The sequence below is a fragment of the Typopeltis vanoorti genome, chromosome 1 (assembly GCF_054136105.1).
Source record: "Typopeltis vanoorti isolate ZY-2024b chromosome 1, IOZ_Tvanoo_1.0, whole genome shotgun sequence".
Lineage (NCBI taxonomy): Eukaryota > Metazoa > Arthropoda > Arachnida > Uropygi > Thelyphonidae > Typopeltis > Typopeltis vanoorti.
Genome location: NC_143549.1, coordinates 136,932,401 through 136,946,722, shown reverse-complemented (window position 1 = coordinate 136,946,722; position 14,322 = coordinate 136,932,401). Strand labels below are relative to the sequence as shown.

The window sequence follows — 14,322 nt, the reverse complement described above, 5'->3', positions numbered from 1 at the left end:
TGTGTCTTCTGCTTACATACCAATTTTCTATAGTATGGATGTTTGTTAATGACTTTAGGTGAAAGATGAATTTCACTGTGAGACTAGCCCCAACTTACTGAGGGACAGAAATTTCTTGACGAAGTTCCATGCTTCTTCTTACAAACCCTGTTTCTAGATTATTTAACACTTAACCAAAATCTTCTGCAAGCATGGTGTGCACAGAAAATCATCCTAAACACATCATGTTTATGCCCTATGCATTTCTTTAAGTACAGTCTCATGTTCTCACTTCTTCTGCAAACCTTTTCCCGTGGTATATTTAGGACCTAATGTAAGGTACTGAATGTGACATGGGTTACCAACTATTCATTAACAGGATTCATGTATGTATTTTGTTCATCAATTCTTGATAACAGAAAATGGATGGGGGCAGGGGGGCATAAACCTTCTTGATGTAATGTGATACTATTACATCAAGAAGGTTTATAATGACTGCCTTCCTATCATCAATTTCCTTCCCAATGAATTGTTATTTGTCATGTCAATAATACTGTCAGATCTTACAGTTCAGTTTTCTAAGAAATTACTAAGTGCATTCCAATCAGCTCCCACTGTCATTTGTCATGCCAATAATGTTATCAGATCTCATAGTTCAGTTTTTTTTAAGGAATTACTAACTGCATCAATCCACCTAGCTCTTGTTCTTCCTCTACATACTTTTTCTGTTATCATGGCATTAAATACCAGTATTCATGACCTTTACTCTTCCATTCTGTTAATCTAAGATAGTGGCCATACTATCTTAGATTTACTCTGCAATATAACTGAACCATTCTTTTCTAATATCTTTCAATATGATTCTGCCAATGAATCACTCCCTAATTTCTCTTAATTACAATCTCCCAACTTTGATCAACTATACCTAATCCAAATCTCAGGTCCATAAGTTAAACACTGGTCTTAAATCCAATGGTTTTAAGCACACTGTCATGTATAGTGCTAATTTAGTTTATGACAAACTTCTCTCTTATTCTCTATAAATGAATTTAACTGGCTCCCAACCACCATCATGTATTATTCTAATATCAATTTCCAAATTTGATTGATTCCCCATTGATTGGCATTGATTCCCCCACATATAAATTAGCCAAACATTTAGCCAAAACGCTCACACACTACACTGGCAACACACCATCACACATAAAAAACTCGGCCCACTTTAAAGCCAGTATAGAAAACCTCACACTCCAACACACTGACATAATGGTCAGTTTTGACGTCTCCTCCCTATTCACTAATGTCCCACTCAAAGAAACCCTTGAGCTCATCCAAGCCAAGTTTCCTCCTGATATCTCAGCCCTGTTTCAGTTCACAATGAACTCAGGCTATTTCGTTTGGCAAGGAAAGTTCTACAAACAGATAGAGGGGACAGCCATGGGTTCACCACTTTCCCCACCCTTGGCCAATTTCTTTATGGAGACATTTGAAGAAAAAGCCTTAAACTCCGCCCCACAAAAACCCACTATTTGGCTTCGTTATGTGGATGATGTGTTTGCTATTTGGCCACATGGCTCAGACTCACTCCACTCCTTCCTAACACACTTAAACAACCAACATCCCAGAGTCCAGTTCACCTTAGAAAAAGAGAAAAACAACACCCTCCCCTTCCTAGACACTTTAATCACCCGCCAGCTTGATGGATCTTTGGTTTTCTCTGTTTACAGAAAACCCACCCACACTGGCAGATACATTCACCAGCAATCCCCCCCCCCCCCCTCACAACAATATGGGGTGATAAAAACACTATATAACAGGGCAAAATTAATCTGCTCAGATGACAAGGCCCTGACTATGGAACTAAACCACATCCTCAACACTTTCTTAGCCAATGGCTATAACCCCAAAAAAATCCAAAAAATACTAAAACCTGAAAACCACAACCCCCCCCTCCCCCCCTCAACAATAAAGACTACACCAAGTCTATCACTATCCTCTACATCCAGGGCACCTCTGAAAAAATAACTAATATCCTCAAGAAATATGACCTTACTTCCTGTTACAGACCATATAAAAAGTTGACATCCCTTATCCGCTCTACCAAAGACCAACCACTTCCCCTAGACCTACCTGGTGTATACCAGGTCCCTTGCAGCTGCAAATTGTCCTACTTTGGCCAAACAGGCAGAACAACAAATATCAGGATTTCAGAACACCAAGACTACATCCGGTTTCACCAGTACAGCCACTCTGGGCTGGCAGACCATGCCTTAGATACCCACCATAAAATTCGTTGGAAGAAGACAAAAATAATCCATCGCAGCAAGTTTAAATACAAAAGATTATTCAAAGAATCTTCAGCAGCTCTAAAAAACGTTCCTAACCTCAACAAATTTGGGTGCATGAAACTGCCCCAAATTTGGGAGACTTTCATTATGAGAACTTCAGCCCAACGGCCAAGACTACCAAATTAGCCCGCAAGAGGGCACCATTAAGACTTTAGGAACAAAATTAGTGTCTTAATTTCTTCCTCATTTGCTTTGTTAGTTCCTTTAGTGCACATACCATATCTTTATGTTCCTGAAGATGACAATGTGACATTGTCGAAATATAGAAGTGATTCATTAAAGTTTTCTTTAATTAATTTACTTTATATGCGTTGTTAATTCCGTAAATTAATTACCAGTTATATTGTCAGGGTGTCCGTGGTCTATAATTTTCAAATTAGAAACAACAAAATAAAACTGCTTACAGAACATGAAAGTGTAGCTCTAAATGTTTTATTTGGTAATGCTGTACTTGCCACATTGACCTTCAAAACATCCACCTTCAAATAATGTAATCCAACAGTGGTTAAAAGCAATTTCAAGAGACTGGTTGTGTTCAGCACCAAAAAGGAGCAGGAAGATCAAGCACTTTGCAGGAAAATGTTAATCAAATCCAGGAAGCATTTAATCGAAGTTCACAAAAATCAACTAGATGAGCTACTTTGCAGTTAGGCATAACCAAAAATGATTGTTTGGTGGGTTGTTCATAACCACCTTCAACTCTGTGCTTACAAACTGCAGATTGTGTAGACTTTACAGTTGGATGATAAACCTCACTGTTTTCCAATGTGCCCAGCAGTGAACTATCTGGACATGTTACAGCTGTCTGTTACCCCATTTGGAAGATCACCAGCCAAATGTGGTGTTCCAGGAAGATGGAGCACTGGCATATTAGGCTCTTAATGTCCAAGAATTTCTTGACATGCATTTTCCTGGGCTACTAGATCTCCCCCCCCCCCCCATGATCTCCCTTGATGAACTGAAGATATGCAGTTGCTATGATAGAAACTGTTATACCACAAATGACTGGGAACACTTGGAGAGAAACCACTATTCTGAGTATACGGACATCTTATGTGCCAATGAAAGGCATGCATGTTGAAGTTGTTTAGCATTCTGCAGTAGTGATTCTATACATAACAAAATTTTTTGAGTTACACTTTCATATTCTGTAAGCAGTTTTATTCTGTTTCCAGTTTTATAGGAAGCCAGCCCCCGATATATATATATATGTGTGTGTGTGTGTGTGTGTGTGGCTGATTTCCATACCAGATTTGTTATGGCAATTATTTATACTGGATTTATTTTGGAGTATACCATCATATGCATAAAGTAAAGAACTGAGATTAATACCTCTAATTATAATACATTTAATGCTGCTTTCCTTTATAATGAAATCCCATAAATAATGACAGTATTGTTCTGAACAGCTGTTGCTTTCACGCTAACTCATCTCCTTTCCAGATTTCCAAAATATAATAAAGTCAACTGCTAAGATTTCTCAGTTACCTTAAAATATAAATCTCATCCTGATACCACCTTCTTGGTATGAATTCAGCTTTCCTCGAGTTTCTTTCCCAGAATTTTTCTTAGAACATATCTCAAGTCTGCTTGCATAAATTTTACCTGAAACACTCAGTAGGGAAATTTTGTTGTAATTCTCATTCAGTTTTATTTCCCTTTTTATGGATAGATAACTATGAAGGTCTATACTAATTATCTGCTATTTCACATGCTGGCCAGGCCTTCTGAATAATGTGTTGCTAATGCAAAACATTTTTATATCCTAAGATTATAGAATTTAAGCATTTCTTGTTGAAATCTACTCAAGCTACATTTCTACAAGGTTTTCTGATGGCTTTTCTTACCTAAAATGTCGAATGTATTCCTGATGGCATGTTTCTTAAAATTTTCTACCACTATCCTTTCATTTAACAACCTTTCAAAGCAATTACTTCACATTTCCAGAAGAATATCTGTATCTTCAGTTATGTCACCATTATAATTTCTGATTCCTTTTAGTGTGTATATGCTTTTGCTTTATTTCTATGCAGTTTAATAGTATCCAGAGAATTTTTTAACTTTATAATATTAATATTATAATATTAATAAATACTAAATAATAAATTATAAATATTATAATATTTATAATCTATCTGTACTCTTATCAATGTCTTCCCATGACTTTTTAGCTATGTTTACATTCTGCTCAGCTTGCTACATTTTCTTCCATATTTTCTAAGGACAGATGCTGATATACATGGCAAAATGTTTCAAAAAATTCTTGTTTTCCAGGACTTCTTCTGATTTCTTGACTTAGACATGAAGGTTTTGTAAGCTCTACAATTTATACCATTCTTACATTATTAATCTTTCTACAATAAATGCTTGTGCTTTGTTCTATCTTTTAAATCAATGATACAAAAGATTACCACAATAATTTGGGAAAATATTAAGAATAAGGAAAATAAACTTACCTAAGTAATCTGCAATTTAGTAATCTATGGCTTATTACCTGAATTACATTTTGCAAGATCTTGAATTTCAATTATTTTGATAATTACAATTACAACTCTCTCAGGGGACCCTGTAACCCCTAGAGAGCGCGTCCCCTGAGTGGCGGATAGGGGAGCCCACCATGTGCGTGTGTGTGTGTGTGTACATGTGCGTGCGTGTGTGTGTGTGTGTGTGTGTGTATATATATACATATGGTGGGGTGGTCCGAATATACTGAATAAGGACTCGTGGACCAACAGGGCCATAAGGGGCAATCATCTTGATTGTAAGGGAAGCGGCACTCCCATGGACCCCTAGCTGGATCTATCCTCTCCTTCTTCTACTTTGAGGAAGACCCACTTACTTTAATCTTTCCTATAAGGCCTTATCAGCCAACTCTTCTTACTTTATGACCCTTGTGCTATTAGAGTACTCAAGGGCCATGGGGTCTTTTCATTTCTGGCCTAACAACTATGTACTCTCTATAAACCTTACTATATTTTTTCTATAATCTACCCTTTCCCCTTCAATATACCCTATTCCTTCTATGGGTTTAAATTCGGAAGAAGGCGAGTTCAGAAGCCTTAAGGTAGCAGCCCTACCACTGAACTATTCCATCGTCAGGCTAGTCCCCTGCATGGAGAACATAACCATACTTGTAAGCTGACAGAAAAAGTTAATCGGATTGAATCTATGGGAAACAACCCTGGAATGAAAAAGGGAAAACGAAAATGGAAACGACAAAATATAATACACATAGCAAACTGGAATGTAAGAGGAATAGCATATAAAGAAATAGAATTAGACCAGTTATTAAATGAAAGAAACTTTAAAATAGCAGTAATCACTGAAACAAAAAAGAAATTAAAAGGAACTATGAGAACTGAAAATTTTAATGTGATATACAGTGGAGTCGACAGAGACCAAAGAGCACAAGCAGGAGTCATGATTTGGATTCATAACTCCCTTTCAAAACAGTTAAAACATTATAAATTATGGAATGAAAGAATAATAGAAGCTAGAATAAAAATAGATAGAGGCTATTTAACAATAATTGGTTTATATGCCCCAGAAGAAGGAAGAGAACAGGATAATATTGATTTTTATAATCAGCTACAAAACATATATAATAAAATAAATAAAAATGATTACATAATTTTAGCAGGAGACTTAAATGCAAGAATTGGAAACACGAAAATTAATAATAATATAGGAATACATGGAGAACACACTCTAAACAGGTAAAAAATTGATTGACTTTGTAGTTTATAATAACCTAAAAATAATGAATTCCTTCTATAAACATAAAGACATACATAAATATACTTGGGCAGCAAGAGGATGGAAATCAATATTAGATTACTTCATATTAAATGAAAAGACATAAAAATTTTCACTAGATGTTAGAGTTCACAGAGGATATGAAATAAGCAGTGACCACTTCCTTGTTAAAATAAAATTAAGATTACCACCTAAATGGCTACAAGTAACAAGAACAGAAAGAAAAATTGAAACATTTGTTTATAAAACTAGACTATTGAATGACAAATGTACAATGGCTATATGAACAAAGAATTAACCAGTATATATAAAATAAAACAAAATGAAGAAATAGAAATAGAATGGCTTAATATAAAAACGATACTAAATGCAGCAGCAAATGAAAGCTTAGGAAAGACCAAAAAATTCAATAAAAGAAAAAACTGAAGATCTGGGATGATACAATCAAAGAAATAATCAAAAAGAAAAAAGAAGCCTATCACAAATGGTTAAGCAGTAAAAGATTAGAAGATGAAATAGAATATAAAAGAATAAGAGCCATAGCTAAAAGAGAAGTCAGAAAAAGACATAGAGAATAATGGAATAAATTTGTTTCTAATTTAGAACACGATTTATATAAAATAAGACCCAATGTATATAAGATTTTGAAACACCTAAATGCAGATACCAAAGAAAACAAAATTAAACACTGAATTGAAATTAGAAGAATTTCTAAATTACTACACAGAACTGTGGACAGACAAATATTTTAAAAAAGACAACTGGCAAACAATTAACGAAAATGAAAAGGAAATAACTGAAGAAGAATTAGAAATCAGCCTGAAAGAAACGGAAAATCACCTGGAGAAGATAAGCTAGGTTCAGAACTATATAAATACGCAGGAACAAGATTCAAAGGAAGACTCTTATTATTTTTAAATAAAATTTACTCAGCTGGTATCCCCCCAATAGAATGGAAAAAAGCAATTGTGATTCCTATCTTTAAGAAAGGTAATAGAGATGACCCTAAAAACTATAGAGGTATCAGTATACTAAATTCATGTTACAAAATATACAGCAGAATCTTAAATAACAAACTAATGAAATATTCCGAAAACTTTATTCTAGAGGTACAAAATGGATTTAGAAAAGGACGATCATGTATAGACCCAGCCTTCTGCCTAAAATTAATAATAGAGAAAAGAAGAGAATATAATTTAGAAACACATATTGCATTTATTGACTTTGAAAAAGCATTTGACAAAGTTAAAAGAAACATATTATTTAACATATTAAAAGAAAGACAAATACCAAATAATATCCTAAAAGCTGTCACAAGTATACATGAAAATAATCTAATACAAATAAGATTAAATCATGAGCTATCATATACAAGAGAGATAAACCAAGGGGGTCCGACAGGGATGTCCCCTCTCAGCAACTCTTTTTAATATCTACTTAAATGAAATAATGGAGTAAAAATTTACATCAAGGAATTAAACTTTCACCTACAGTTAACTTAAACACTCTCCTCTTTGCAGACGACCAAATAATAATTACAAATTCTGAAGATAACTTACAGAAAGCTATTTTAAATCTAAATGAGATATCCAAAGATTATGGTATGATAATATCAACAGAAAAATCAAAAACTATGGCCTTTAAAGGACAAGATCCAGCAAGAACTAAAATAGTATTAGATAACAAGATCTTAGAACAGGTGAATTCATTTAACTACCTAGGATGTATGATCACTTATGAAAATGAAAAAGATATAAACATAAAAATTGCAAAATATTTAAAAATAACAGGAGTAATTAACTCTATATTTAAACCAAACCTAGTTCAAAAACAAACCAGGCTAAAAGTATACAATACATTAGCCCTACCGGTATTAATGTATGGAAGCGAAATCTGGACAATAAAACAAAAAGACAAACAAAGAGTAACAACAGCAGAAATGAAGTTTATGAGAAAAACTGCAAAGTATACCCTATTTGATCACAAAAGAAACGAAGATATTATGAAAGAATTAAACCAAGAACCAGTAATTGAAAAAATTAAACAATATAAACATAGATAGATGGAACACGTTCAAAGAATGAAAACAGAAAGATTACCAAAACAAGCCTTAAAGTACAAGCCATTAGGAAAAAGAAAACCAGGACATCCTCTTAAATGATTCAACGATGACTTCTAAGGCCAGAACAGGCCATACTAGGCCTAAATCCTTGATATGTATGATGATGATGATGACAATTACAACTCTTTTCACAGTTGATGTCATGTACAATACAAGAGAAGATCTCTTCATTGTTATGTTAATCAACATTTTATAATTTTCTTGGGATAATTATGTTACTGTCTTGGAAAAAAAATCTTACAACACACACACACACACACACACACACACAAAGCCATAAAAACTACAAAAGAAAAAGATTCCTAGTTATTTTTATCCTATGTGTTGTTGCAAAAATGATTTTCATAATTTATTCCTGTTTCCAGAGATTGTGTAATAACAATGTAACAGGGATATTGAAGGAAACATAACAACACACTACAACAGCACAGTAATGGTCAGAAAATCTGATGAAGTAAAGAAAACAATTTTCAAAGAAAATGAATTATTCAATACATGACTATATTTTCTTAAGTACATAATAAACAAATACAAAAAATGCATAATGTATAAATATACCATCAGAAATAATTCAAAGAGGTTGTTGTAAAACTTCAATGATTATCTATATTTAGAAAGAAAGAAAAATAAAATTGAAGCATAAACAGTTACCTCTGAAGCAAAAAATCTAGCATTTGCAGGCTCAAACCTCATAGCCATGCTGAGTGTATTGAAAACGGTCCTCAACAAGGAAAGCATCTGTTTCTTTTCAACTAAAAAAAAAAGCAGAAAAAATGTAAATTTTATTACAGAAAACAACAAATAATTACATGTATCCACACAAATACAGTATCTTATATATATCTGATGATTTCAAACAATGGAGAGATCAGTGGTTGTAAATAACTGGAGACTATCATGGGAAAAAATGTACATGTGGAATGGGGGGGCAGAACTAACCATGGATGTAGATCGCAAAGAAAGTGGTGTAATTGTACATCTGTCATAAGTGTACAGTAATTAATGCATTAGGGATACATAAATTTCAAAATATCATTAATAAAATAAAATCAATGAAACAATCTGACTTTTGCTTATGGATTTAGCAATAAAAAAAAAAAGGGGGGGGGGGGGGAACGACCATAATGTATTTTCTGAGTCTAGTTCAAGTGTTATTATTATACATCTGCACATACATGAAAAAAAAAAACAATAGGTATGATGCTTATTAAGCAGCTAAGTTTTCACTAGATTTCAAACAAGAATCCTCAGCACAAAATATTTGTTACAGAACAAAAAAGAATTAACCATCATCATCATGGAAATATCTGAAAGTGATCAAGGACCAAGTACTAACATTCTGTAATTTTTCATGTTTTTAATATCTAAGCAGACTTTCATACGATGTTCACTGAGACGTGTAACCCTGAGTTATTGGCCATTATATGATTAATTTTCTTCACTTACTATTATTATTATTGCAAGGGAAACCCCACAGAGTTCAAAGCCCCATCACTGAAGACATATACTATCCACACATACCTTAACAAATCCATGTTGATTCTCAAAGATAACATTACCCTCATCAGCCCAACGTTGTATATAGTTCCTCACTAATTTCTTCAAGACCTTAACAACTACTGATGACACACAAACAGGCCTATAATTAAACACTTCCAGTCTGCTACTGTTCTTATGCAGTGGCACTATCTTACCTTCCTTCCATTCCCTGGGAACTGTTCCCGCAGCCAGACTTTTATTGAAAAGCCAGGTCAACAGAGCTGTCAGTTCTTTAGCACATTCTCTCAAAACCCGTGGCAAAATATCATCCAGTCTGACAGCTTTACTGGTATCCAGAGTACTCAGTATTTGGAACACACTCTCCTCTTGCACCTCTAAATCCTGAACCTGCCCTATCCCTCTAGTACTAAAACCTCCTCCAGGATGAAATACTCCAATAAAGTGCTCATTGAACAATTCCACTATGTCCTCTGCATCAGTCACTCCATTCTCATTTTTTATCCCACAATGTCATTCTTCCACAATCGTTTCTCTACCTACTGGCCACATAGCTAAAAAATTCTCTAGGATTTTCTTTGGATCTTAGTGCCAATCTCTTCTCATATTCCAGTTTTGCCTTCCTCACCATTCTGGTCACTTTCCTGTAGTGCATCTTATATTCTCTGCCTGTCTTCCACCCCTCTCCTTATATCTCTTCCATAATCTCTTTTTCAACTGCAGTTCCTGTTTGATATCATTTGTCATCCGCTTTGTGTCTGCTTCTTCACCCATGGAATACAGCTTACTATTGCTGCTAACAAATGATATCCTGGCCTTCCAATTCTGCCCTCCATGGAATTGCCCCTAGTTGATACCTAAGACTATTATAATCACCTGCCTTATAATTCCACATACGTTCCCTTATTCTGATACATCTGCATGTCTGTTCATCTTCCAAGTCAAAACCACATGGTCACTCTCTCTCTCTCCAACTGGTGAGAGAGATATCATCTCACTTATTATCAGCTCTTCTGATGCTATGACCAAATTGAAAACTCTTGAACCTCTTGTTCCCTCTATTACATGCTGCCGAAGACATTTGTCCCTCAAGAATTCCAGAAATTCTATCCCCTTCTTACTACTTGCATTTTCCTTTTCCCAGCTTATATTCCTGTAGCTAAAATCTCTCATAACAATCGTTCTTCTTGCAATTGCCAAGCTTAACTGTCTAAACATTTCCTGTTCCCACCCTCTGTGCTCCTTGGTGTGTAGCAACACCCTACTAAATATCCTATCTTGCCTATCTCTACCTCACCCCATATGCTTTCAAAATCATTAGTGTCACTGCCTTCCAAAGCCTCCACTCTTAGAGGACATAAGTCATCACTTATCATAAGCAGTACTCCACCACCACATTTTCCTTTCCTATCCTGCCGAAAAATGCTGTATCTGTCACTTCAATTCCAGTTATTATATCATCCTCCATCAACCACGTCTCAGAGATCCCAATAATCTTTGGCCAGGTTGATGCTATCAGCGCCACCAATTCATCTCCTTTATTTCGGATACCCCTGGCATTAGTATAGAGCATAAAAATGTCACTGCTTCAATACCTATCATTATCCCCTTCGACCCGCTGGGCTCAATGTCATCTGATGTCGTCCCCCTTCCCCCAAGCACCCATTCCCACAAGAGGCCACCCCTGCTGCCATCCACCCTGGGAATTCTAGTTTCTCTGCATTGACACACTGACTCATTCAGAAAACAGCAATCTTTCCAAATGCCTTCTTTGTTCCTCATTCAAATGCAAGCAGTCTCTAGCATACAGTTCCCTTCTGTCCTCAAACGCCCTCCAAGCATCCACGTATTCCAATCCTCTCTTCTCACACATTCTGGCTATTATGCGATTCAGTATTGCTGCTCTTCTGCTCAGCTCATCATACCTGGGCAAGACACACACACACACAATCTTCCCTCTCTACGTTTTCTTTTGCACAACTTCAAGCAAGAATCTCAGATCTCTCACCGCCTGATTTACACTGCCTCTCAAGTTATTCGTGCTCACCATCACAATCATTTCATCCATCCTTTCACCCCTCTTAATTGCCATAGCCACATTTTCTATCATCCTTCCAGGCAAAGACACCTCTGGCATCCTATCTTGCACACCAGAGATCATTGAGTCTCCATACATCATACCTCTAACCACTCTGTTCCTTGATTGCTCACCTGCATCCCTCACTCTCTGTCCTGTAACCCTGTCTCTCTGTGTTCCCCTACTTACCTGCTGTCCTCGCATCACTCTGTCCCTGGTTCCAGCACTCCTTTGCATTCTTCTCATTTCCTCTCTCTGACTGTTTCCATTCTCCCCTCCTCTATCATTCTCATAATTCTCTCTCACTCTCTCTCTTCTACTGTTTCCATTCTCTCCTCTTCTAGCATTCACATACCTCTCTCTCATCCCCTCTCCTCTACTGCTCCTATTCTCTCCTCTTCTAGCATTCCCATACCTCTCTCTCTCGTTCCCTCTCTCCTATTGTTTCCATTCTCTCCTCTTCTAGCATTCCCATATCTCTCTCACATTCCCTCTCTGCTACTGTTTCCATTCTCTCCTCTTCTATCATTCACAAAACTCTCTCTCTCTCTCCCCTACTCTGATTCACCTTGCATTTATCTCTTCCATTCTCCTATTCTCATCTTTCATACTTCTCATCTCATTCACAAGACATTCCACCTCCTCTTTCAGCTCATCTATCTCTCTCTCTCTCTCTCTCTCTCTCTGCACGTCAGTCACTGTTAATCAAAATTCATTCTTCCAAACAAAACCATCTCCAAAACTTTCACAGTCACTCACGCCTTCCACTCTATCGACTATTATTTTCTCATTCATATTTTTTTTCTTCATTCTCTCCTATCACACTATTCGTCTTCCGATATTCATTTCCCGTTCCTGGAGCAACTAGGTCAGTTATCGATATATCCAATTCATTTATTTCCTCCCACTGCCTGCATTTTGTGCACACATGCACTCCCCCTCCCCCTCTCTCTCTCTCTCTCTCGCCAGCCACATATCCAACTCCTGAGATGCATACATGCCACAAAGTCGCTTATTATATTACTTATAATAGAATTCTTAAATGGCAGAGGACTCGGTGCAGCCGAATCCGCCATCATTCCTTACTGCCACGGAACTACTAAAGTAATCGTTAATTATATATAGATGTTATATAAACACTGTATTATATTATATATATATATATATATATATATATAAATGCTATATTCATCTATACCAAATAGCGAATAACTTATCTTTTCTTCTGGCGACTGTGACCTCGTGTTCTGGTTACTCAAAAATAATACGATATGTAACAAAGAAACTCTAAAGCAGAACTACTAAACAACACTTGTGTTACTGAGAAAAAAATGGAACACAACACATTTCTACATTTCATGTGTATGATGACCCATTTCAAGAAAGACAAGGGAACTACACCTGCAAAATAAATTTCTAACACATTACCTTTTTAGAGACGGTAATTTTTTTTTTCTTTTTATTAATCTTCACATATGAAACACATAATGAGTATGCAGGACTGAAGTCCTGGCTCATATTTATTATGTGGTTTAATGAAATTAAATGCCCAACAGTGCAAATTATAACAAACTTTTTAACTATACATGCAATACATTCAATATCATATGCCTATAAGAGACATAAGAGACAGAATAAAATCATAGAATTCAAAAGATACTTGATCAATAACGCTGATGTGCTAGGAACTGCCATCTCAAATATGGCACACCTTGGTAACCCATGGCCAAAACTCAATGATGAAATTAAAAAACAGAAAGTGGATAATTATAATAAGCAGAAGGTGCAATGTCTCAAAGCTTAATCTATACATGATGGTGGTGACAAAACTGATATCTCAATAAAATGGAATAGAGCAATATTACAAACCATAATGCAAAATGCTCTTGCACACAAGTGAAAACTCACAAAACATCCTCTTCTCATGACAGTTGGACACTTGGTAAAAAAGGCATGCTGATCAAATAAATCACCACACTCATTCATCCAAGCAGATGGCTGGCTACATAGAAGCCAGCTGAAATTGGTATGATAGGGTATTGCATGATTATTATAATTATTTTCATCAGAATAAAGAATCCTGTTGTATAGTCAATACACTGATTAAGCTCACAGCAGACCGTATGCATTCTGTCATGTGGTACTCATTCCCAGGTGAGGACAGTCATGTAGCCATCATGCAGTCAAACATCTACATGATGTTCAAGAATGTGCTGTAAGATATATAAAGAATGCACTCTCCTTCTGCCTTGCAAATACTATGCCTCCCAGCATCAGACAAGATGAAATGAACAACAGTGAGTAAATGTAAATATTCATATTTGCCATTCAGTTGGTTCGAAAGAAGTTCATTAATTTTGAGCAGCATTTGGTGCAAAATTAATGCTTCAGAAACTGAGGATGTAGGTCCAGTATTCACTGATGAATATCTTATCTATCCAACTCAAACATACATTGAATTATGATTATTCTTTGTGTGATATTGTCTTAGGCTACTGCATATACTGATGTTTATCCACTATCATTAATTTCATCATGTCTAA

General features: G+C 35.7%; 1 protein-coding gene across 3 annotated transcripts in view; it reads right to left on the bottom strand.

Annotated features, from left to right (window-relative positions):
* Nucleotides 1–14,322, bottom strand: part of bchs (WD repeat and FYVE domain containing 3 bchs) — a 1,305,514-nt gene that overhangs the window by 1,033,534 nt on the left and 257,658 nt on the right. For all 3 annotated transcript variants that reach the window (XM_090399415.1, XM_090399420.1, XM_090399430.1), the window contains exon 15: nucleotides 8,857–8,957. In XM_090399415.1, coding sequence (XP_090255541.1) covers nucleotides 8,857–8,957 — 101 coding nt within the window. The remainder of the gene's footprint in view (nucleotides 1–8,856; nucleotides 8,958–14,322) is intronic.